This window comes from Knufia obscura, assembly GCF_036327395.1.
Source record: "Knufia obscura strain CCFEE 5817 isolate CBS 148926 chromosome Unknown scaffold_2, whole genome shotgun sequence".
Lineage (NCBI taxonomy): Eukaryota > Fungi > Ascomycota > Eurotiomycetes > Chaetothyriales > Trichomeriaceae > Knufia > Knufia obscura.
The window spans coordinates 708,822-733,942 of record NW_027042688.1 but is presented as its reverse complement, the minus strand read 5'-3'; the positions used below and the strand labels follow the sequence as shown (position 1 = coordinate 733,942).

At 51.0% G+C, this 25,121-nt stretch overlaps 8 protein-coding genes across 8 annotated transcripts; 7 read left to right on the top strand and 1 right to left on the bottom strand.

Moving 5' to 3' along the window:
- Positions 1-5,410: 5,410 nt before the first annotated feature.
- On the top strand, positions 5,411-6,731 carry PMZ80_002133 (uncharacterized protein; the record flags this gene model as incomplete). Its single annotated transcript, XM_064870568.1, has 2 exons — positions 5,411-6,553; positions 6,609-6,731. The coding sequence occupies 2 exons, from the start codon at positions 5,411-5,413 to the stop codon at positions 6,729-6,731; spliced, it is 1,266 nt and encodes a 421-aa protein (XP_064733021.1).
- Positions 6,732-8,323: 1,592 nt separating this feature from the next.
- Positions 8,324-9,043, top strand: GAD1 (glutamate decarboxylase gad1; the record flags this gene model as incomplete). The annotated part of the gene is made up of 3 exons (XM_064870567.1): positions 8,324-8,379; positions 8,432-8,505; positions 8,556-9,043. 3 exons carry the CDS (start codon positions 8,324-8,326, stop codon positions 9,041-9,043), a joined length of 618 nt encoding a protein of 205 aa, XP_064733020.1.
- A 1,100-nt stretch (positions 9,044-10,143) lies between these two features.
- Positions 10,144-10,667, top strand: PMZ80_002131 (uncharacterized protein; the record flags this gene model as incomplete). The annotated part of the gene is made up of 2 exons (XM_064870566.1): positions 10,144-10,555; positions 10,609-10,667. The coding sequence occupies 2 exons, from the start codon at positions 10,144-10,146 to the stop codon at positions 10,665-10,667; spliced, it is 471 nt and encodes a 156-aa protein (XP_064733019.1).
- Positions 10,668-11,870: 1,203 nt separating this feature from the next.
- Positions 11,871-13,464, top strand: PMZ80_002130 (uncharacterized protein; the record flags this gene model as incomplete). The annotated part of the gene is made up of 2 exons (XM_064870565.1): positions 11,871-13,248; positions 13,307-13,464. The coding sequence occupies 2 exons, from the start codon at positions 11,871-11,873 to the stop codon at positions 13,462-13,464; spliced, it is 1,536 nt and encodes a 511-aa protein (XP_064733018.1).
- A 1,496-nt stretch (positions 13,465-14,960) lies between these two features.
- On the top strand, positions 14,961-16,787 carry PMZ80_002129 (uncharacterized protein; the record flags this gene model as incomplete). Its single annotated transcript, XM_064870564.1, has 1 exon — positions 14,961-16,787. The coding sequence occupies one exon, from the start codon at positions 14,961-14,963 to the stop codon at positions 16,785-16,787; it is 1,827 nt and encodes a 608-aa protein (XP_064733017.1).
- A 1,555-nt stretch (positions 16,788-18,342) lies between these two features.
- On the top strand, positions 18,343-20,218 carry PMZ80_002128 (uncharacterized protein; the record flags this gene model as incomplete). Its single annotated transcript, XM_064870563.1, has 3 exons — positions 18,343-18,817; positions 18,870-18,892; positions 18,929-20,218. 3 exons carry the CDS (start codon positions 18,343-18,345, stop codon positions 20,216-20,218), a joined length of 1,788 nt encoding a protein of 595 aa, XP_064733016.1.
- Positions 20,219-22,256: 2,038 nt separating this feature from the next.
- PMZ80_002127 (uncharacterized protein) lies at positions 22,257-23,272 on the bottom strand (the record flags this gene model as incomplete). Its single annotated transcript, XM_064870562.1, has 2 exons — positions 22,257-22,811; positions 22,859-23,272. The coding sequence occupies 2 exons, from the start codon at positions 23,270-23,272 to the stop codon at positions 22,257-22,259; spliced, it is 969 nt and encodes a 322-aa protein (XP_064733015.1).
- A 635-nt stretch (positions 23,273-23,907) lies between these two features.
- Positions 23,908-24,990, top strand: PMZ80_002126 (uncharacterized protein; the record flags this gene model as incomplete). Its single annotated transcript, XM_064870561.1, has 1 exon — positions 23,908-24,990. The coding sequence occupies one exon, from the start codon at positions 23,908-23,910 to the stop codon at positions 24,988-24,990; it is 1,083 nt and encodes a 360-aa protein (XP_064733014.1).
- Between the last annotated feature and the right edge of the window lie 131 nt (positions 24,991-25,121).

Here is a 25,121-nt window from a genome sequence, read left to right as displayed (position 1 = left end):
ACTTGGGTATCAGGGAAAGGCGGCGGCGAGGAAGGTAGTGTACTCGACCTGAGTCGTCAAATGATTCTTGATCTCCAGAGCCTGAATTTCTGTATTGCTGTATTCGTTCCTAGCTCTTGTTTCCTTCTCCTTTGATGAGGTCTGTGCTTCTATTGATCTCGATCGTAGGTAATGAGGTCGAAGTTTGGCAGTGTCAAGTGCTAGGCTTGGCGATAGTCGAAGGTAAGCGGCGACCAGGAGTGGATATGGTAATATTGAAGCGAACAGCCAGATGAAGAAACATTGAGTACCTAACCCCAAAGTTAAGGAAAGGTGGCTGCTGTGAATCCGAGATCATAGAGAGCGACCAACATGTGGATGTCTGCATGATCCACGCAGGATACTTCTCAGAAGTGAAGATCTGAACGCACTTCCTGACAATGGCAACCAACATCAGGTGCTGATCCCGTCGCGACGACATGCCCAGAAATCCGCTAGCAACAGTGGCGGCAATGTCGACAAAAAGGCATCAACGTGACAACCCAAGGCAGGGGTCCGTCCCAGATGAATGAGAAAATTCCGCGCAGCCAAGGCATACAACGAACTTTGCCGATGGGACAAGAGAAGGACAATATTCTAGGACGCTGGCAGGGCAGTCGGGTCTGCTTTGACCAGAGACATGCAGACCAGTAACAGACGCACTGGCAGTTTCGCCGGAGAATATCGTTCGGTGTGAAATTACAGCAAGCTATCAGCCCGGCCGAGGGTAAAGATGTCAGGAAGGTGCTGAACGTACCTGAAGAGCAAAGGACAACCCGCAAGATCTGGCATCTTGGTGTTTGCGAGAACTTCAAGGGAAGCAAGTACTTTACCGTGTGTGGCTTCTAGAGTCGTATGAAGGTGCATTGATGGAGAGCAGCCGATGTTCGTAGCCGATTCTCTATGTCATGAACAGCGGAGTGTCGAAGAGACAAAAAGATTATTCGAGCCGCTTGAAAAAGGCAAACGATTGTTGGGAGAGGAAGGTGTCTGACCTGATGAGCGAAGAAGGCACATATGTCCTCCTGGTTTTTTCCACCATGGTCTCTAACCTGGACATCGCGTTGGAAAGTACGATGAATAAGAGGACATATCTCATTTTGATAGTGCTACCTCAAGTGCTAGCAGCTCCCAGGCAATGGAAGCAGCACAGGCATCTTCGAATACGATATCGGACATGCTCTCATGCGTGGCAACGTACTGCGCTGGGGTCGCTTGGTTGCAGAGGAAGGTGATCGTGCCTCGATATCTGGCAGGCGCCACCCGCGTCGCTGTCGTGGCCATGGATTGTGACTGTGATCCGGATTCGAATCTGCTTTATAGGGCTAGCGAAAGAGACAACCCGATGAAGTTGACAGCTTGGTTTGAGGCCTTGTTCTGGTTCTTGAACAGAGGCGCTGTGGAAAGCAAAAGAGAGCAGTCCAGCGAGCGCTCATGAGGGTTGGGTGCTCGTCGATATCAATGGAAGGATTTGAAGGAGTTTAGTCATATCGATGCTGAGATTGAGCTCAATCCCAATTTTATTCGGCGACCATGAGCTATTTGCTCATCAGCTGCATGCTGACGGGTTGCCGACTTACAACTCTTGACCTTACAGACGATGGTCTTGAATTGCAGAATACTTATGTCTATTTGCAACACGTCGTGATTGAGAGAGGAAGCTCATGAAATGTGAAGCCACGGAGTACAGCAGCATCGTGGAATGGCCGCCGCTGATGGAACGTTTTGAGCCCCAGCAAGCCCACAAGCCAATCGAGTAGCTACGGAAACAATATCCGCAGCCAAAACGTGGAGGCGAAGGCATCGTTGTCGTTTGGCTTGTGGGCTTGATGCAGGTCCGAACGCCCGAAAGATGGCTTCAGGCTTGCAACGCCACCCGCCTGCAAGCTGTCCTATCAAGCAGTTGGGATGTTGATCAAATCAACGACATCTCATTAATTGCATACTTGCTGTGAAAGAATGTCTGTTGATTCTTGCGAGTATAACAGGAAATCGCAAGTGGTGAGATCAGGCAATTCCCCGGCTACGGCGAAGCATGCATAACGATCTGCCACATGAACCTCGGCGCATGGAAGTACATGAACAACGCGTTATAGAAGGCAGGTGACTGAGCTGGTGAATTTGATCATGTAGCGAATGGACCAGTGCATGAGAGTACAGCACGCAGGACCCTCGAAACCATTGTGGTGTTTCCGCTGAGTACGAAGGACCAGCACGACACTTGATGTAGGTGACGGACATGATCCGAAAACCGCAGTCGATAAAGTAAGAGTGATAGAGTAGAGCTCTTCAGAAGCAAAGCATGGTTTCTAACACCGATAGCTCCGCGCAAATATTGTTACATGCGACCACAACGCCTTTGCCGAAGGCTCGCATCTGTACCATCAAGACAGGCAAGCGTACCTTGAACTTGTCGCTGTGGATCTTATGGTGAGGTGCACGGACGATGTGACGGTTTTGGTGTGTGCATCAAAGATCGCTAATTTTTGCATTTTTGCCCCTCTTCACTTTACCGAGTTTTAATTCCAAGCGAGAGACTTCCGCATCAGTCATGTTGACCACGAGCCTCATCGCTTCAACGATCCGGGCGAGACGCCTGGATCGCTCTCAGTTGCTTCACGTAAATTAAGACGAGCGTGTACACTAATGAGAATACTGCCGGAATGATGTTGATGCTGTGCCTCAGGGGCGATCGGATTGAGGAAGAACCATGGATCTGAGCTGGCCTGATTTATGCCTGTGTCAGGGGCAGGCCTTTGCGAAATCGCCCAAAAGGATCGGTCACTGAGAAGTCTCGGGAAAGCTGTTAGCGCAGATTACAGTTCAACGTGCCAATTTCCTGTCAGGCAGGCACTTTCCTCTTTCGGTTTGCATTAGTTTAGCTCCTGTCAAATCGGAGAAATGTGGTCGACACGATTGTGAAGCTGCCTGATCGATTCTCGGAAGACCTTGAAGACGACCACTGGCAAGAAAGTGCGAAGGTATGGCTTGCCGAAGAAGGTGCGGATAAGTCTTGGTGGCTATCCCACGGTGGTGTGATTGCATCTCAAAGTGGTATGAAGTGATGCATCATGCAGCGCCATCCAAAAAGACACAAGTTGCCTTCAGCCGCGGCAGCCACGACATGAGCTTTCAGGCAAGTCGTAGCGCGCAACAGTCGATGTTGCTGAGGATGGCGACCACATGGTTGTAGAAATTGCACACACGCGGGTCGTGGCAGTAGCGTCTTCTGAGCCTGGATGTTAAGCTGTGCTTCTTGCATGGAGCTAAGCCTGATGAACATTGGTTTCTTCAATCTGCGATGCTAGCGGCAGCTGTCATGAACCAGCAGCTGGCATCCCGGGGCATCTTCCCTGCTGGCAGAAACGGGGCATTGTTGGCACTTCTTGCTGAGCGACAACCTCGATGCGGATGGAATTGCTTTGACGCGCAAGATGCGCAACAACCATTGTCGATCGTACATCATGAGATAGCCGGTCTGCAAGTCAAGACTGTTGATCTGTTGCTTGCTGGAGGCCCTAGGCTACTGTGTTTCAGAATCCAATACAGCACTCCAGCATTCGTATTTTGGCTTCAGCACGCAGATTACATCTCTGAGCAAAAGCTCATGGCCGAAGTCAATTGATATGATTGCGCAAGATGACCATCAGCAGACGTTGTTTCAAGCTCAACATGTACTCTAGTCGAAAGGACGCTGTCTTCGTTCAAAGTTAGCGAGGATGTTTGACAGTCTTGACATCTGTCGCAGATGAGACTTGCAAGCGGGTCGTAAAGTTGCGAGGCCCTCCTGTGACGCAGAGTTAGCGTGCTTGGCCGGCGAGACTAGAGACTTGCTAGGCAGCTTCCGAGCACGCTTGGACATCCAACACCAATCCCACAGTGAGGATTTCTCCTGGAGATGCGCTTCTGGTAAGCAAGAGCTTTGGGATACCCGCTACTGCAATGTCTATGCTTGTCCACCCTACCAGCTTTGAGAGATCCGAAGAAGTGCTTCGAGCGTCAATGCATACGCTGCATGGCGTTAAGGACGTTGGTACATGCATGGATCCCTCCCTATAGCGACAAAACAAAGCAACAATTATTGTTGACCCGTGATAGAACCAGTGCTCGAGTAATAGAGAGAGGCACCCACATCAAAGTCATGATCAGCGAATACCTTAATGATCTCGTATCGCAATCGGTGCTTATCATGGAAATCTATGATTTTCGGCTGTTCACCTTGAACTACTCCCAAGCTCGTGAAGGTCAGAGTTTATGGTTCATTATAGTCGAATCCTGGGACATGTACGTAGAGACTTTAACGATATGCATCATCCGCTCGGCTCCAGCTATTACGAACTTTGTTACGTTAGGAGCATAGCGTGAGCCGCTCCATCTAATCTAACAGGCTCCCTTTTCGGCCTGCTTAGATCGAGTCTGGACAGGTCGATGACTGAGACTCAAGTCCCCACTCCAATTGACAACCGTGCGTTCCCATCGGCGCCTGTCCTGTTTTCGCCTAAGTTCAAGTCCTTCCTGGTCATCCAGCTATGAGCACGCCCTCCTCTTTTTAGACGAACAGCAGGCGAGAGGCCAATCCAGCCAGCCGTGTGCCAGCTCCCCACCAGAAGCGCCATGTGCGAGTCCTCAGCAAAAGGATCTTGGTTCGCATTCTTCAACTAGTTCCCTCCACCAGCCTGACACTGTATCTTCACTCATCTGTCGAAGCAATCGCCGTTCTACTGCTAGCGACATCGACGTCCACGAGAGATACGTGCTGCCAAATCCTTTACTTCTGCTGGACCGACTCAACCAGGTTTTTGGAACTCTGTACCTGGATCGACAATCACGGTGGAACCTTCGGCAGGCGATCTTTTTCATGCTGATCTTTCCCTAAGACGATCATTGCTCTCGACACGAATCGAGCTCACCGGCGCTGTCGTACCCCCAAGGCCAGCACAAGACACTGATCAGGGAATCTCGATCTTTTGGCTCGGGATATCTCAGAGAAAGGTGATCCAAAAACGCGTGTTGGTTTTGCCAATTCAACGATCGTCTTCTCGGACCCAGACAAGGCTTCATTGCCTCCTTCAATCTGCCATCTATAGCACCGACAATATTTGTGCTTAAGGGACGAACGTTGGGAAGACTGTCAGAGCAGCTGGAAGAGAAATAACCTGCCAGGCAACGTTGCTGCCGGGCCACAAACGATCATCGTGGCTTCGAAAGAACAAGGTATCGAGCGAAAGTCGGGAACACCTAGCCTGTCCACGAGTTGTCGGTACTCGAAGTATTGACCATACCTCAAGCAGGTTCCTCGAATTCCAGCAAAGCCGCGAGTCACCTCGCTTCCAGCACACTGGCTTCGGTCGCAATCCAGTTCCCAATGGGGACTTCTTTGGATTCTGCAGGCATGCCATCAAGTCTTACCCAGAGGCGGCCAGCAGCCCACAACTTACCATCTTTCGAGCTGCCACCACCATCATCACATTTCGCACCTCCACATTTCGCACACAAGTTTCCTCCTCTATCAGGGATACATAGTCAGCCGGTACCCGCTGCGGTAAGCATTGGAAATCTGCCAACACCACCACCGCACTCAATGCACGACACGCCTAATCCAAGCGCCCACCTCTCCCACCACAACATTCCAGTACTGCCATATACACCAACGTTCTGGTCAGGTCCCGGTGCCACATCGACAGGCTTCAACACTGGCCTCACGCCTCAGCCGTGGCAAAACGGCCAGGTCTTCTCTGGCAGGCCAATGTTCTCGCCAATTCCCGGATCTGGAGCACGAAACGATCCAAATTCGCCTTCATCGGGCCCCGGGTCTGCTCTTCCACCACCACCGTATGAGATGAACAGTGTCCAGTCGTACTCGCACGGCCCTCCCCTCGCATCACCAAGCTCATCGGTGAGCCAGGGTCAACAGCACCATTCGATGAGCAATTCTATGCTTGCCAATCACATACGCCCACAGAGTCAGACTTCGCCCATCTCGCCAGCTGATGCTGTATCGAGAGCGTCTTCAACGCCTGGTCTTTTTGCTGCCATGACCTCCTCAGCAACACCTCAGCCACCATATGGCTTCCAAAGCCAGACTCCTGTATCCCAGAGCCCACATCCAGCAAGTGCGCCAGCCTCAACGACGTCTCCACCTCTTCATCAAGGGCCGATCTCCCATATCTCAACGCACCCAAGCCCTTTCGCCAAGCCCCCATATCCGTCGTATTCATTGCCAGCAATGCCTGGGCCAATCTTGTCCAACGTAAACAGCCCAGGCTCGCAAATGTCATTAGTCGGCAACATGCACGCGCAAATGATGCCAATGCACTTTAACTCCGGCTATGCCGCCAATCCACAACTTGCGTATTCGCAAGGCCGAGCAAACTCGCCACAGCAAAACCAAGACCGGCCCTTCAAGTGTGATGAATGTCCGCAGAGCTTCAACCGCAACCATGATCTTAAGCGACACAAAAGGATACATTTAGCCGTGAAGCCCTTCCCTTGTGCAAACTGTGACAAGAGCTTCTCGAGAAAAGATGCTCTCAAGGTACGTTGTTTCCTAACCTTTGGTCCTTGCACGATCATGCTAACTGTGCTTGCAGAGACATATCCTAGTCAAAGGCTGCGGCAAGGCCGGTGATCCGGATGCCCAGGCTGCTGATGGCGTGAAGTCCGAGTCAGGCAGTGACAGCCAAGACAATTCTAACATCACCATGGCAGCATAAGATGTGCAGTCGCTGCTCATGGTCTTACAGACCAATTGGATGCTTCTCTTTTCATGGTCCGGCAGGCATAGATCCGGAGATGTGATTCATGACTGATTATGTGGTATATGGGACGGGATTCGCGGTTACGAAGCGTCCATCTTGGTGGACTCTCGGATTTGGGATTGTGTGTTTCTTGAACGTTCTATACCCCAGCGTTTGTTTGATGTTGAAAATAGCATGGCGCAGGCTGAACAGGGGCCTTGTTATCTGTGATGCAACAGGCATGGCACAGTTTTGTACTAAGACTAGGATCAAAATGAATAATGAACAGGCTGCGAAGAGCTGCAGTCAGACATCCATGTTCACGTCCCTCGAGAAATGCTGATCCACGTGTTCCGACGATCTAGCAATTCGAAGCAACAGACCACAAATCCGATGCACTGAAATCGGCATGGCTGGCCGGTCCTCTGTAGCACGGGAGTGCAAATGCATACAGGATGCACTGCACAAAGAGAGCCAGGGCCAGACCTCGAGAAAACGTGGTCGTCGAGATGCTTGACGCCATTGCTTGTGAGGCCGAGAAGGCTTGTGGCTTTTTCAACACTGCTAAGCTTTTGGCCGTCCGCGCCCGCTCGGTTGGCGGCATGGCGTATCCCAGGACGCGACAAAACAAGCACTTCAAGAGCTCTTACCTCCTGTTCTTGAAATATTACCGTTCTCGCTTCTTGCTATGTGCCTATGAAGCTACCTAAGACAGCAGACACACAATCAGCGCTGTAAAGACCCCAATGCAGTGCCCACATATCAAGTTGATGAAGCCAAGGCTTCAGATGAAGGCTTCCACATGCCCATGTCTCCTCCTACTGTAACGTCTCCAATAGAACGACCCGGATGACAGAGCGATGCGTTCCGCACATACTCTAATAACTCCAGCTGTTACACACGGCGCCGTATGCGACGCCCGCAGTAACATCAGCTATTTGCCTTGATCTCATACGTTCGTCATGGCAAACAGTAGAGCTACGCGTCTCCAGATGCGTCGACGGGTAAGACCATGCTTTAGGCCCAGGATAAACGCAGCATTGCTTGCTTCTTAACAGAATCTGCTCTGCAAGGCCTTGCGGACTCATTGTTCACTTCATATCACCCTAACTCGCCGTTCAATTGTTCTACGTCTACGTTTGAAATACAACCGGCGCCATGGCTGGACTCGCCCGTCACATTGACCTCGAGGAGATCATCGAAAACTTGAGACTTGGTGATGATAAAGCTCACCCTCGCCGCCTTCGTGTAAAGTCCAACGATGCAAGTTGCTCGCTCATACCAAGTCAGGATCTACAAGACATTTCCACGGGAGGTAGAGCTAAAATGTGTTCAGACTCACCCAGATACAATGCAGCAGACAGTATTAGCAAGCTCAGTATGCCCTAGCATGGCGCTCTTGTGAATCGAGCAGGACACAAGGATTGTATCAGAAGAAAAGTTGACTCGATCTACATCCTGACGCTGTACACCAAACGGTCAAAGCCGAGCTCGATCTTGATGGCCGACCGAACCTCAACTCGGCGAGTTTCGTTGGTACCTACGTGGAACGCTAAGCAGAAGCCTTCATGGTCGAAAACATTTCAAACATTTTCGATGCAGACGAGTGCCCGTCGATGATCCTGTGCGCTGCATCCTCGCCTCAGGTAGTAGCGGACGGCTAACCTGATCTTCAGTACTGCCATGCAAGGTATAATTGATCAATACGGACATGCTGGGAGCTCAGAAAGGGAACACCCGATCGAAACAGGTTAGATCGGTGCCTTCGCAATGGATTGTCAGCCACTAACTGCATTCCAGCTACTACCGGCTCCTCTGAAGCCATTTATCGAGGTGGGTTGGCTCTGACGAGAAGATTACAAGAGAAGCGAGATGAAAAGGCCAGAGGCAAGAGCAAACCAAAGATCGTCATTGGAGCAAACACTCAGGTTGCGCTGGGCAAAGTCGCAAGCTACTTCGAGGTTGAAGTCCGGTCCTGCCAGTCAGCAAAAAGAGCCATTACCGCCTCGATTGCGAACCGATCAAGGAGAACATTGACGAGACCACAATCGGCGTCTTCGTCATCCTTGGAAGCACGTACACTGGACATTACGAGCCAGTCCAGGAGATTTCGAAGGTTTTGGATGAGTACGAAGCGAAGAATGGCAACCGACATTCCGGTTCACGCTGGTGCTGCTTCAGGTGGCTTCCTTGCCCCTTTGCTCATGCCAAGGCAGGCTTCAAGTGGAATTTTTGGAACCCCAGAGTGGAGTCTATCGAGCTTCAACGCAGGAACCATGAGTATCTGACACTCACAGCTATCACTCTCAGCACTTCGGTCTCACTCCAGTGACACGCGAACGCACCTACATATCGCATATCACCCAATTTCGTTCACATAAGCGTCACACCACGACAATCAGAGTTCCCATGGACCTTGGGCAAGTCATGGTGGTATACTCCCAACTGAGGCCAATACGATAGACTCCATCTACGCCTTGGAGTTCTAGTGGCGGGGTCAATGACCTGCGTCTCGGTGGCGGCGGCAAGTTTGGTTTGGGTTGTCGGTTCGAATTGGTTTGACTTAGGTTCGAATGGGTGTGGCGCTTCAGAAATTTGGAGGATTGGAGGATGGGATGGGCATTTGAGATTGGGATTGGAGATGTGAGGGTCGAAGGAAGTGGTGGAAAGGCAGTAGTGGAAGGGCAGTGACGGAAGGAGCAGTGGTGAAAGTGGTGGAAGGAACTTACACATTTTTTCCACTTTCTGGTACGTACTTGGTCGGGCGCATCGAGTGACACTTTTTGAGTATCGAGAGAAGCCCTTTACTCTAGCAGTTATACTGGCTTGACACTTCCGGCCACAAGTTCGGTTCCGGGTATGCTGGTGGGGCTGGGCTATCTGACGAGATGAACCCTAGCTGCCACAATACCTGAATCTCGAGCATCCCTACCTCGGCGCCACTGATCTTCATGAGCACAATGTGATCGACAGATTTCTCTGAACAGGTCTCGGGCCTATGGATCACTTGCTCTTCCCACGCCGTGCTCATGGAGCGATCATGATCCTGAACCTTCTCGCATCAGTTCGTGGACCTCGGTGAACTTTGTGAGCTAGCTCGTCGGGCTCGCTGCATTGAGGAGGGCACCTAGATTGAGGCGTCCTTTTCTGTACATGCGACTTCAAAAAGTAGTCAAGGGCTTCCTCAATGCCAGCCATCACGGCCATGCTTCTGCGTCAATAGATTTCTGAACCGACCGTAACAAAGCCGACCAGCCAATGACGTAGCTTCTGAAGTCTCGCCTGCGCTGTTCATATGCAGCAGCTGCGCGATCGCCAACATCCTCTAACAATCTTGCTTTATTTACCTAGAGAGTAATTCCGTTACTTACTCCAGGTCCGCCATATTATGTCCTGGTTCCACGTCAAGCCCATGCAACCGTTCTTCAGCAAAATGTTCCGCCAAAAGACTCTCGACGTGATTACACTCTTCCACAAGCCATCACTCTCCAGCTCAAGTCGCGTCCTCACCCTCCTCAAGCAAGGCTCATCTCAAGCACAAGAGACAGCTACAGTAGACCAAGCCTCTGACCATTCAGGACAGAACAACTCTGTTCAAAGAGAACCATTTGAGCTTGATGTTACGGAATCTACGCCTACGGAAGACCAGCTGAGGAGTATCTTTGAGTATGTCGGGCAGAGTAAGATTGGCTCTGTGGTGGAGGGGGCTACGAGCGTGAGTGACGCGGTGAAGAAGTTGGCTGCGGATGAAGGGGCGTTCAAGAGACCCCTTGTTGTGGATTGGAACCAGGGGAGGGCTGGTAGGTTGATGATTTGTGAATATAAGATGAAGGAGGTACTGACAGTTGTGTAGTGGTTGGTGATAATGAGTCGGAAATTCAGAAGTTACTGAAAGATGCCCCTAACCAATAGAGCTATTGGGAGGGAGGAGGGAAAAACATGGTTCGGTTTGTGCAGCCGTGCCTTCCACGGCGGTATCGGTCGCGCCCGGTTTGGGTGTCAGCGGATGCCAGTGAGCATAACGTGTTGATGCTACGAGAAGGGTTCGAGTGACCTGAGATTGCTGCTGGAAACACGGTATGTTCCCAGACCACGGACATGTGTACCATGACATTGTACCATAACACTTGAGCTTCACTCACGATACAAAGCTTTCGGCTCTCAATTTGGCTGCAGCAAGTTTACTGGTCTCATAGCTTTTCTTCTAACGTCAACACGGATCTGGAGACGTAATCGAAGCGCACGCGACGCGACTGGCGACACCTCGCTGCTATGTCCTGACAGCATCGTTGCTCGAAGAAGTACCTTATACCAGCACCCGTCGTCCTGCTCGTTCTACTTCGAAGTGATCTACTTGGAAACCCTGCTCTTCATGCGTCGGAAGCGTGGCTCAATTCCGACACCGCTCGCGAACTCTGGACCAGGCTGCACAGTCACCGCTAAGCCGTTGCAGGAGCAGTTTCCGAGCATTGAGGTTCGAGCATGGAAACCATTCGCATCAGCTGCCAATGCCATCCGAATGCCTCGATTAGCCAGCCTATCAAGTCTACTACTTGATGCGGTATGCCTTCCATCGCGTCGGCGCGGGTGAAGCTATTGGCCCACGCGCGGGCCAAAGTTCGTGCGAGCACCTCGATTTTATGCAGTGAAGCCTCGGTATTACCGCTCGACCTTCCTAGTTCGTATTAATCGACCGGGCCGCGCTCGGATTCACGTGTCAGTAAGCCGTAAGCAATAATACGAATTGCGAAACTCGCTAACTTAAAGATTATCCTATCATTGACCAGAACTCACCCAGTGCCTCTCTCAGTCGAGTTCTTAAAATTCCAGGCGAGCTCATAATTTATCGTAACTGCCTGCTTTCCTACGCGCGGCGGTCGTGCCCTAGGCCAAAAGCAGCATAAGTCACAAGGATTGTGACTGCACTGGCCACTGCATTCGGGGCCGGGGCATAGTCCATCAGAGCGGGCGGGGCTTGCTGACCTCCTACCTATATAGCGGTACAGACGTGAATATAGCTCAGGCCGTGCGAAGTCGTTGTCCCCTTGTGTATACCATCAAGCGTGACGATCAATTACTTTTACAACTTCTGTATATCTGGTGCCTCGAAGCAACATGGCGAACAACATCATTGCAAACATCTCTGTGCCTGGAATACTCGCCGTTGCAGCGGTGCTACTACTGATCAAAAGGGTTTACTGGGAATTGACAGTGGGCGCAAACCGACGCCGCTTGATCAAAGAAAATGGCTGCAAGCCAGTCAAGAAGTACGCTCACAAGGGCGTCCTAGGCAAGCTTTTTGGCTATGATACGATGAAGCAGAGCTTCCAAGCAGCGAAACAAGGTCGCCTCCACGAAATGTCTCGACTTCGGAATTTTGATCAGCAAACCACGATACAGATCAGGAATTTGAACCGAGATTTCATTTTGACTATCGAGCCGGAGAATGTTAAGGCTGTGCTAAGCACAAAGTTCAACGATTTTGGCCTCGGGGGTCTGCGGGTGAAGACCATGGGACCTGTGTTTGGGACCGGCATATTCACGTCGGACGGGAAGTCTTGGGAGCATTCCAGAGCTATGATCCGACCCAACTTCACTCGGCAGCAGGTTGGCGACTTGTCGATATATGAGGATCATGTCCAGCACCTATTGACACATATCCCGAAGAACGGCCAGACTGTCAACCTGCAAGACTTATTCTTCAAGCTTACGATGGACTCAGCCACAGAATTTCTTTTTGGCAAATCTACCAACATGCTCAAGAAAGGGCAGGAGCATCCCGATGGGGACAGGTTCAGCGATGCCTTTACCTATGTTACCGAATGTATGGCTATGGACTTTAGAACAGCGCAGCTTAATCGGCTTCTATCTGACCCAAAACGCAAAGACGACAGTGAATTCATTCGCAAATTTGCAACAGACATCATCGATGATGCTATTGCTAACCGGAAAGACATTGAAAAAGGTGCTGGCGAGAAGCAGAACTACATCTTTCTGTATGAGCTGCTCAAGGTCACAAATGATCCGTACACCTTAAGGTCTGAACTGCTCAATGTGTTGCTGGCCGGCCGAGATACTACAGCAAGTTTGCTCTCGCATACCTTCCATCAATTGGCAAGACGACCGGATGTTTGGGCCAAACTCCAAGCTGAGGTTGACGAACTTGGTGGTCAAACCCCAAGCTACGAAGCCATGAAGTCAATGAAATATGTCAAATGGGTCATAAACGAATCGCTGCGCTTGTGGCCAGTCGTGCCAGGAAATAATCGCATATCCGTCCGAGACACTGTGCTGCCGGTGGGAGGTGGTCCAGATGGAAAATCGCCAATGTTCGTACCAAAGGGTACGCCCGTGGGTTACAGTGTATGGTCCATGCATAGACGCAAGGATTTCTTCGGCGAAGATGCCCTCGAGTTCAAGCCTGAGAGATGGGAGACATTGCGACCAGGTTGGGAATATTTGCCTTTCAATGGTGGCCCTAGAATCTGTATCGGTAAGTCAACCTTGTCCGTCATAATTGCTTACAGCTTGCTAATCTCTTCCATCTACAGGTCAAAACTTTGCATTGACAGAGGCTTCATATGTCATGATTCGGCTCCTGCAGAATTTCCGAAGAATCGAACCTCGAGACGACAAACCTTGGTCGGAGTTCCAAACGCTGACGCTGGCTGTTGGTAATGGTGTGCACGTCGGTCTGTATCAAGAGTAGGTTGCACAGGAACCAAGCGAGGACATCCTTGGACGCACATGTATGCTATTGCACGTGGCTGACGTGCAGACCTGAGACGAGGTGCCACAAAGATCACATTTGTGTCTGCTGATCTGTTTGGGGGATTTTTGCGCTACCAATTGCTGGAAAGCTTGCCGCTCGTTGTTCTAAGGAGTACTCGTACGATGTGCTGTTCAAGTTTCTGACGCTTCTTATGGTCTATTTAGCAAATACTGCTTCCGAACCCTGTCGTCTTCTCGTACACCGTACTGTTGGAGGGTGTCTGCCCTACTGAGCAGTATGTAAGCATTTTTACAGCTTCCCGCGAATTTCCTGCCTCAGAGTAACCGCGTACGAAAACATGTATTGTTCTTGCTTCGTCGATTCGGACAATTCTAGGATGTCGACGTCATTCTCGTGCCGGCGACGGGAGAGTGGGCCATATCTTGCATGATCGGACACGTTCGATTGCCGCCGATCAACCCAGATCGAATAACATTCATCCTATTTTCGGTCAATATCATCTATGTCTTGCGAACCGAGTGGACGTCCTTCGAGAAGTGCTGCGATTGCTACTTGAAGGCGTACATACGGTTGCAGACTTCCCGTCACGAATTCTTCTCAGGACTATGAGCTGAATTGTAACCTAGCCCGAGCTCGCGCGAATCTGCCAATCTGCAGAGCTGCTTTGCTGGTCAAATCTGACACGATCTCACCAGCCACGTATGCTGTTTACGGACGTCAAGCTTCAAGTCTCCATTACCTGCTGATCGATGTCAATAGCAGTAGTGCCAATCAACCTTGACTCTGGTAATACGCCAGACCACAACCACTGCAGGAACGCCCGTGATCGAGGTTCCGTTGCAGATGAACTCTGTCTTATGGAACTTCCTGGCAAGCTTTGTGTGCGCCCCATCGAGATGTGAAGCCACCGTACCATAGGTCAATTCATTGGCCGACCAGATCCGATCTTCACAACCAAGCGACCATTATTGCATCTCCAGATCGCGCTATGCACGCGATATGTCAATCCCTTCGTCATCCAGATCACGAAGCTTCCATCTGCGAACGATGCAAACACGAGTTCGCTTGCTCAGCATGTACTCTGATGTGGCCATTAGCTGCCCTGTTGCATGTAATGTGGCGTTCCTGGTATTATTACGATGTACTGCTCCCACATGGCAGATCCTGGTCCATCAACTCTCCCTCCAGCTCCCCTGTCTGATCCTTCTCATCAAACAGTCTTGCAACACCGAAATGTGCCTGTTTCTCGCACGGCGCCACCATCTGCAGCCACTGTTGTTCATTACTAACGACCGGCATCCAAGTTCTCGTCTGGCACCTCAGCCCCAAATACCACGTCCCGCACTGCTCGAGCATCAAGACATTATTATAAGAGACAACTCTCGGCAACGTGTACTAACGGGTGCTGCCCGTCAGCACCATCTGCTTCACATCACTCCAGCACAACGGTCACAACTATAAACCCAGGCGGAATGGCGCAAAGAGTTTTGATATATCTCCTTCGCAGAGACTTGCGTGTTGCTGACAACCCGATCTTCCACGAAATATCCAAACTGGCAAGTCAATCGCATACACCTTTTACGCACATTCTGCCTATCTACGTGTTCGCTGCTCAACAAATCGAAGTGGGCGGCTTCATATCAGATCCGAGCAAGAAGTCACCATATCCCGAAGCAAGGTCAGAAGTCGGCAGGTTCTGGAGATGCGGTCCTCATCGAGCACGATTCTTGGCGCAGAGTGTCTGGGATCTGAAAGAAGACCTCAAGGCTAAGGGGTCTGATCTGGTGTTACGAGCCGGAATGCTTGGTGAAGTGCTCGATGACGTGCTCACTAGCTTCAGGACTAAAGGCCAGGACGTTCAGGTTGTTGGTGTCTGGATGACAGGGGAAGAAGGAGTGGAGGAGAAGCAAGAAGAACGGGCAGCCCGAAGTATCGCAGAGAAGCAGGACATTGACTTCAAGTTATGGATTGATGAGAAGTATTTTATCGACGATCGAGACATTCCGTTTGATAGCGCTCGAAAGTACCCGGACGTTTTCACATCCTATCGCAAAGCTGTTGAGCCGTTGCGTGACGCGCCGAGGAAGACTTTAGCGACTCCCAAGTCGTTACCAGCATTGCCAGACTTTGTCCCACCACAGAAAGAACCATTTTCCATTCCAGACAACTACGATGATCTCGAGAAAGCCTTGCTGAAGCCTCTCGATGAAAAGCCAATGCTAAATGATATTACACCATTTCCGAAAGGCACAAAATCAGCTATGCCGTTTCAAGGTGGCTCGAAATCTGGCCACAAGCGCGTGCAGCACCTGATCGCGACCGGATCCATGACGAAGTATAAGGACACAAGAAACGGCCTGCTCGGTCTTGACTTCTCGACGAAGCTATCAGCATGGCTTGCGCTTGGCTGCATCACAGCGCGGCAAGTACATTTTCAACTACTCGACTTCGAAGAAGGCAGGAACGACCAGTACAAGGGTACAGAAGGTTATGGCAAGGGCGAGAACAAGGGCACCGCTGCCGTGCGGTTCGAGCTCCTGTGGCGTGATTACATGAGATTGTGCACAAGGAAATTCGGCCCTAGGCTCTTCAAGATAGAAGGGTTCCGGAACGACGCGTCTTACCCATGGAAGACGCCAGATAAGGAGAACTCAGAAGTGCAAGAGGCGTTCCACCGATTCTTGAATGGCACAACCGGTACGGGACTTATTGATGCAAGCCAGCGAGAACTGTACCACACCGGGTATACGAGTAATCGTGCGAGGCAGAATGTGGCAAGTTACCTTGCGAAACATCTGGGCATCAATTGGAAGCTGGGTGCAGAATGGTACGAATGCCAGCTCTCCGATTACGACCTCAGCAACAACTGGGGCAACTGGCAGTATGTTGCTGGTGTAGGCAATGATCCCAGAGGTGAAGCGCGAGTCTTCAACCCGGTCAAGCAAGCCTTTGACTATGATCCGCGAGGAGACTATGTCAAGGCCTGGGTTGAGGAGCTGCGAGGCCTGTCAGAACCTCAAGAAATCTTCCAAGTGCACAAGACTTCTACTGAGAAGGTCAAAGAGCTTGGATTGGAAGGCAACGTGATGGTAGAGAAACCGCTCAAGAGAATTGAGTTCAGAGTGGGTGGCAAAGGAGGCCGTGGAGGCGGCAAGCACGGAGGGAGCAGTCGAGGTTATCCCCGTGGTAAAGGGAAGGGAGGTAATCACGATCATGTCAATACGAGTAAGCAGGAACGGAAAGGACCTCGGGATAAGGATGCGCAGGTAAACGCCTCACGTTCGATACCTGTTCGTTAATAGCTCCATTCATGGACTTCGACAGCTCGAGTCCTCAGAAATGTATTATGGCGGGTCATGGAGTAATTGCTACCCTTCGCCATCTTGACTAGAAATCATGTTTTTGCATTATCGGTATTCGTCGAACTCTATGCATTTTATGACCAGTATGCTTCCATACGATTTAATTGATGGTAAGCATTCAGCGTTTATATCTATGCTAGGACCATCCCTAGGTAGCCAAAAATAGTTGAATGATGGCCCATCACGCAGTCAAGCCAAGAACTTATGTCACAGCGCTGGATGAGGGTCTGCTCTGGTGTCCTTGGTGGGTGCCTGATGTCCACCAGCACGTCAGCTCGGCATGACCGGTAGCCACTACGGAGTACTGACTCAACTGCCAGTGGTGGCCTTGTACTTCCCATAGCTTGACATCGTGCCATAAAGGTGTTGCACAGATGTATCGGCTCAAATGGTATGGCTTCCACGTGTATAGATCGAATCTTACAATTAGAGGGTTCGTAATTGAAAAGTACTGCCCTCAAGTTACGTCGCACAGTGAGCTAGCTGCCTGAAACGGGAAGCCGTTGATCGCTATCGGACCCAGCCGTTGTCCTCCAATCATGTCTCATGCATACCATGCCCAGCCTTGATCAGTGCTTGCCAGAACTGAAAAGCCTCGTCAATTTGCGCCGCTTGCCTCAAGTGTCTTGGACTCGACAATTGGGTTGTCTTCGATCCCAAATCCACATCGTAAAGCCGGGCACGGACAAAGCACATCTCCATTGCAAATTTCGGACTTCCAAACAACGCTCGACCTTGGACAACCGCAACCTCAACGTCACCCATCATGGGTAAATTGCCGGCACCCATCGTGCCTTCTCACCGGGACGGAATTCGGCTAGGTCAACCTTGGCCCTGCTTTGGCTTCCTGCGGGGAGATCACGAGCGCACGAATGACTTTCCAGGTCTGGCCCACAGATGTGTCATGCCACATGGGTCTTCACGAAAGTTCATGGCTGCCGCTAAAGGCCCCGAGCACGTTGTTCGATGCTGATGATCGCCTGAAGCAGTCTATCATTCCGCCTTGCGTGCAGTCGAAACTCTCTTTCTTTTGTGCTCATTCGCTTTACCCCGGACTCACGCATTTCTCTGCCGGAAGGCGGACTGCAAGACTCACAAGGACAACCTAACGCGGACGCACCTCGCTTACTGTTTAGCTGATTCGTACTTTCAATCTACGATTTTTGGTTCAGGCAACCTGACTTTCATCTTCGCTACATCTTCCGGCCCACGTTTTCGAACAAGTGCTCAGTCTGTGCTTACCTTGGCCTCGGATCAACTTCTGCGTACTGGATATCACACATTTCGAACCCCATCAGGTCCCGCGTTCAACGTCACATCCTAACCTCGCCTGCGCCAGCCTAATCATTTGGCCTCGGGCATTACCGAGACGGCGACGATTTACCCTTGAACCCATCGTCCGCAGCGTAACAAAGGCGACCTTGAGTGGTAGCCGAAGAATCATGGTGACGAGATAACACTGGTCGAGACAAGAGCGGACGCACGAGACAAGATGGCGCCGTTGGCCATATTTCCACGGCAAGCTGGCCCGGTTATCGAAAACCCAGACAAGGCAGATACATGGAATTGGCGCGCAGTAGCAGGAGACGAAGACCTGATACTCGAGTCATGGTCGCAAGGCTTCGTTGTCGGAGCGCTCATGCTCATGGGTTGCATCACATTTGCTAACATGCGCCGGCGTGTCATGCTGCACAAGCTCATTTTCCTCGAGCAAGTCATGGCCCTCTCACATGGCACATTTTGTTTCATGGACTACGACGGATATGGTTGGTACCTCTCCAGTACGGCTGCGCTGCTCTACTTGAGCTATATTCTGCACAACCTTGTCGCTTGGATGAAGGTCAAGCCGTTCTTCCATGGCAAGTCGACAATATTCGAACCGAAATTTGTGACATGGACGACAAGGATATATACTATCAGTCTGGCGTGTACCGTACCGCCTGTCATTTTCCAGATTTTTGATAATGGTTCGTGCTCCTACCCCCATAAAAGTTGGTTTGCTGTACTAACTTTCAGCAGTAAGGATCCCGAGCCATCTACGAGTAAATTTGCCGTTACAAGTATACTAACTTCAGCAGTTTAGGTTCTTCAACGGATACGGCGGCTGGTATCGTCAAGTTCGACCATATGAACCTCTCATGAGAGATCCGTGGTGGGTCTTCTGTAATGGCATTCTCTTCTATGTCATAAGCAAATCTTATGGAACGGGAGTCGTTCAGATCATCAAGCGATCACCTCGATTTGGTATCTTATTCGCATCGATCATTCTAGCTCTGTTATTCACTGGACTTGATATTGTCGCCAGCCTACACCCGTTCATAGGGAGTACCGATGGCATCAACCCTTTTTGGAAATTGAGCTTAGTCTTCAAGTGCCTCACCGATGCTATCCTGCTAGATGATTTCAAGACCGAGTTGAAGAGGTTGGGATTGCGGAGAATGAAGCGCGATGAGAAGCGAAGAGAATCGCATGCGCTGATGCTCGAGGACCCAAACCTCATCGACAGCGACGACGAAGCCGATGCTCACTACTCGAATGGTACCGCGAACGGGACTGTCAATGGACACGCCTATCGACCTTCAGTCAGTCATCAGAAGCAGAATGACAGTGGTGACATGGAGGCATCCGAAGAAGTCGAATTCATGCAGGCGCTCAACACTCACCCAAGCCAGCTTAGTAGCGACAGGGAAAGTCGCAGGTCTAGTAGTCAGCGTCCTCAGGTCGGAAGGGGTGGCACACCGGCGACAAGATTACCAAAACTATTTGCTGCTATCAAGCCTGGCAGAAAGGGTAAAAGGTCGACAGATGAGCGGGCGGTATGGAAGGACGGCATCTGGACGCAGCCGGAGGATGGAAGTGAGATGCAGCCCAAACTCAAGGACGATGAAGTCAGATGTGACGATGATCCACTAGCGCAAGCAAGAAGGGAGCAACAACGAACGATAGAGGAACTCACAGCGCGGAAGAACAGTGCTGCTGCCACGAAAAAGCGCAGCAAGTCGACAGGTCCAAACCAGCCACGAGAGCACAGCGACTCCCCTAACTGGAGTAGCACCTCCACCGATTTGAACTCTCAGCCAGCGAACAGTGACTCTCTTCCGGATGACAGCATGTTGAGAGATCTAGATGCCCATCCAAAGAGCAGTGTTGCCGTGGATGAGGGAAGTCCATCGACCAACTCGATCATGCAACGCAAGCGTAACGCTGCCCCACATCGAGGCAGCATATCGAACAGCAAGAACACTGCCGATCTAATACGGCAGCATGTACAGCAGCAAACGAAGAAGAAGAAGTCCGTAAGTCGAGATTTCTGGGATGGACTGGATGATTTGGATGAAAATAGGCCGCCCAAACAACACCAGACTTGATCTGGGAGGGATTTGTTTGTTTTCTTCTTGAAACTGATTTTAGCGTGGCGTCCCGGACCTGACACGAAAATATGGGTAGGTAGGTTGGGCCAAAAGTTCGAAAGTCACGGCATAATGAGACTCAGAAGGGAAACGCCAAAAGATACCCATGATTTTATCTACTATTGTTCATATGCGAAGCAAAAGACGTTCATTTAAACTCACTGACCTCTTACCGGTCAGCGCACGAGCCGCGCTGCTGCCCGTGCTGTACCAAGTGCTCTGTGTCGGCGATCATCACTAACCTTCTAGCAATGTCTTGGGGTGCTAATGATTCATCACACAGCGGCAACCACGTCTAAGCACCACCAACCTTGTCTCCTAACATCCAATCGTGCCTTCCACCATAGCCTATTCTGCTCCTTCCTCAAGTCGTGCCTTGCGTCTTCCGCAACCTCAAAGCTGCGAATCAGAAAGCACGACCCGATGATAGAAGGAAGGAACGATGCAGAAAACGCCAAGGTGGAAGGCACGACCGTGAACAGCGGAGGTGCAACCGTACATTCGGAAGGCAGGACCCAGATGATGAGGAAGGTGCGGCCATGAACGAGGGAAGAACGATCCTCCAGTCAAGGAAAGAGCAATCACCACTCAGATGAGTGGGAAGGCACGACCCCCTTAGGTTTCAGTTCGAAAGGTACGCCCCACGCAATGAGGAAAGCATGACCGATCCAAAATGTGCATGGGAAGGCGTGATGGAGGCACGAGGTAAGTGCGGCTCTCTGATTTATGCGAAGGAAGCAGCAACTGAGGTGGCGAGGAAGGTACGACCCAGGTCAGAGGAAGGCGTGACCGCCGAACAGCTTGGAAGGAAGGTGCTACTATGTCGAGAAGGCAGGCATGACCCGTTAGAATCGCATACGGAAGGCACGATCCCAAGTGGAGGTAGCTGCGACCAGGACAGACGGAAGGTGCAGCCCAAAGAACACGGAAGGCGCGACCATGAATTGCCTCTCAGGGAAAGTGCAATCCACCTGACAAGGCAGGCGCGTTCGTTTAAGGACGCTACGAGGAAAGCGCGATCAGGAGGCGAGGTAGGTGCGCCATCGGAGCATGAGGAAGGTGCGACTCCGAACCATTGGCAAGGAAGGAATGATCAGTGCCTGACAGAACAAGCAGTTGCGACCGAAGACCGTCGTGGAACTTTGAGGCAAGCACGACGTTGATATTACCAATCAGAAGGAGCACCAGTGTTCAGCGGAAGGCTCAAGCTGAGTGAGAACGAAGCTACGATCCACCTACACTGCACAAGAAGGCGCAGTGAGAGACAAGACAGGAGTGACCATGAAAAAGGAAGGCACTATCCATCTTATTGTCGTGGAAGGAAGTCCGGGCAGTAAGCTAAGGGGCAGTCACGAATCAGGACGTTGTCGAGGCAGGCACGACCTATCAGAGTGGCAGGCGCGATTCAGAACGGTAGGGAAGGCGCGACTCACTGTGGCCAACATGGAAGGAGCGGCGCAGCGGCAGAGGAAGGAGCGGCTGAGTAAGGAGGAAGGTGCAATGGTTTATGTCATTCGAGGCAGGCACGATTGGGGTACGAGGTAAGAACGTCCCTGAACGTAGGAGGTGCGACCCAAGATGAGGAACACGAGGCAGTGGCACCCTGCGGAATGTTGCCAAGGCAGGGGCGACATTGAAATATGGGAGAGAGCACACATGAAGCGTCATTGTAGCTGAAGGAAACTTTGCTGCACCGGCAAGACTCAGTCGGAGAGTAGTACAGCAGACGATATCGCAAGGGCAGACGGATTGCTTGGGGAATATCAAGGGTCATGGGATAGCAGATCTGTGCTGAAATTCGAAGATGAGGTAGAAGAAGCAGTTGAGGCAAGGAAATAAAGGAGCAGAAGCATTTTTCACACCATTTTGTATTGTGTTCCCGCTTTAACATTCTCCGCTATGGTACAAGTTGATCTCCTCAAGAACAGTATTCCTGATGAGCTTGTGCTAAGCCTCCTTCTGTCGTCGTGTTCAGGTTAGCTCACGTGGTGCTTTTCTAAGCCTGACCGTTCATAGAAGCCCCAGAGTTGCCAGCACTAGCGTTCTTGAGATTCTGAATCTCAACTTCCAGCTCATTGATCCTCTCGTCTAGGAGTTTGAGCTTCACGTTTGCCATTTTCTCGAAGTCGAATGCCGCGCTTTTAGCCTTGCCAGCCAGCTTTTTGGTCTTCTCAGTACCGTCCTTGTCGAACCACTTCTTGTCTTCGGTGTGCTTGACTTCTTCTCCAGACGCGTCACGCAATGGTACCTTCCTGGCGAGCTGTTTCATTTCGCGGACGACGATACTTGTCTTGCCGTATTGCCTGTCCTTGATAAGAGCATATTCTTCCAAGAACCTTGCTTTGTCGGCCACTTTTGGGATGTAGGACAAGTAGACATTGAGCTTTGCAGAGCCGATAGCTCGGGAGACTTGTTGTGCAAGAATAGAAGGGGGCTTGCCGCCATCTTTGTTCTTCTGGTACGCTTTCTTGAGCTTCGGGTCGACGCCGAGAACATAGTTTGGCACGAAGCGCTGGATCAGCTCAGTTGTCATGTTACGGGAGGTGTTGGCCTGGGGCGCGTTAGTCTTGAGTTGCACGGCTACAGCTGAGTACATACTGCATCCTTCTGCATCTCTGCGATCGACTCGCGGCTAATCTCGGGACCTGACAACTCGTCGTCGTCGATATCTTCAGCTTCAGTTTCGTTTTGCTTCTCTGCGTTTTCATCATCTGATGTTTCGTCTTTGTCGTTGCTGTCATCCTGATTCGTAGTGTTTGTGGGTTTTTTGTCGGTGTGCTCTGCTTCAGTGCTACCATTGGTCTTAGATTTGGTAACATCAAGACCTGGGGCTGGCTTGGTAGAAGTCTCGGGAACCTCTCTTGCGGGTGTGGAAGGCTTCGGAGCATGTATGCCTGATGTACCACTTGTCGTGGTGGCAGGGCTGGAGGAGGGAGAGCTCAGGGGGAATGCAAGCTCATGCTTGAGTATGAATCTCCTGGTCTTGGGACTGAATTCTTTTTGAGGGGGCATGGTTGAGGGGGCAAATGTTCTGGACGGGCTTGACCAATGCTAATAGAGGATGAACGACTTGCAAGTTGAATACAGACATCTTCAGAAGGTGTTGATATACTCACTCCATGCTTGCTATCTTCTGGAATCTTGTGCACACAACGTACAGCTCATCAAAGAACGCCTACCAGGCCGGACGCATAAGGGATACTCCTAACAAGGGCACCGTTCTGGCGCCAGTGTATGCATCAGCTGGACGATACATGCGTCGCACGTCGAGCATTGTCTCGTCCATTTTCTTGCGTTGTCATTTGGCAGAAGCGAGGTCTCACGACGTTGGAAGACGGAGCATTGCGCAGATCAGCTTTGTAACGGCAACCGGGCCTGCAGGCAACAGTCAATGAAGTAGAGACAGCATCACTTCGTGAGCTTGTACAGACAGTAGATCAAACTGTTAACTTCGTCGGTGGCCACAAAGCCAGCACCGTGGGCGCCAGACGGCTGCCAGCTTGTCAGATGAAGAACGACTTATGTTGTTCCGAGAATTTAGCAGTCAAAAGAAACCGAGCTAGCGGAGGAGTTCCGCGCTTCGCGAGACCACTTTGGGTCGTGATTACATGAGGCATCGGTAATCTACAACAGTACAACTATAACAGATGGCAAAATACCTACATGTAGGGTCGATGATTAACCTTTCGAATCCCGGGAAGAAGGATTCCCAGAGCAAAGACCTATCATCTATGCCAACAACAATTAGTCGTTTCGTAGTAGCTCTCCTCGTGCTCATCGTCGCCATATTCCTCTCATCTGAACTCAACATCGTGGCTCTTCCTCGCCTGTCCAGATTCTTCAAACCCTCCGCTGCATCAGCCTTGACATCTCCAGCCTCCAGGAAACAGTACACCACGATGCCACGCACACCAGTCTATTTCGTCTCCCATGGCGGCCCAAACACAATGTTCGAATCGGACCATAAGGTCTTCCCGAAGCTCCAAGAAATCGGCCGCGAAATCACCGAGAAAGTCAAACCCTCTGCTATAGTCGTCTTCTCAGCCCATTGGCAAGCACAGCGTTCGAATACCATCGAAGTCAACGTCTCCGAGCAGGAACCTCTGCTATATGACTTCTATGGCTTTCCAAAGCACTATTACATGGAGAAGTTTCCCAACAAGGGCTCCCCACAGCTCGCGAAGCGCGTGATGGAGCTATTGGGCGAATCTGGTATTCAAGCTATACCAGAAGAGAGAGGACTCGACCATGGTGTTTTTGTGCCCTTTAAGATCATGTTCTCGCCTGAGGAGAATCCGCTGTCGATACCTATTGTTCAGGTCAGCTTGTTTGATGATGATACGAATGCTGCAGCCCATATCAAGCTTGGAAGAGCTGTGCAGAAGCTTAGGGAAGAGAAGGTGCAGATCATTGTCAGCGGCATGGCTGTGCATAATCTGAGGGATTTGTGGACGACGAGAGCGACTGGGCAGACGATGCCATACTCAATCAGCTTTGATGCTGCGATGAAGGAGGCTGTCGAGACTGCGCCCGGTGAGGGTCGGGATCAAGCTATGGCTGGCTTACTGAAGAGGCCTGACTCGAGAAGGGCTCACCCAACTTTCGAGCATCTCGTACCCATTCATGTCGGAGTTGGTGCCGCTGGGAATGATAGTGGCAGACAGATCTGGACATTGCCTGAAGGAAGCATGAGTTGGGCCCAGTATCGTTTTGGGGAAGTTGAGGCATGATTGGAAACGGAACTTGGCCATAGTTCTTGCAGTTTAGCATTTCTCATTGCGTCTGAGCATATGTACACAAGCATTTCCAGGCGCTCAATCTGGTCGCTTGTGATAGGGCATGGCTTTCCGTAGCACTGAAT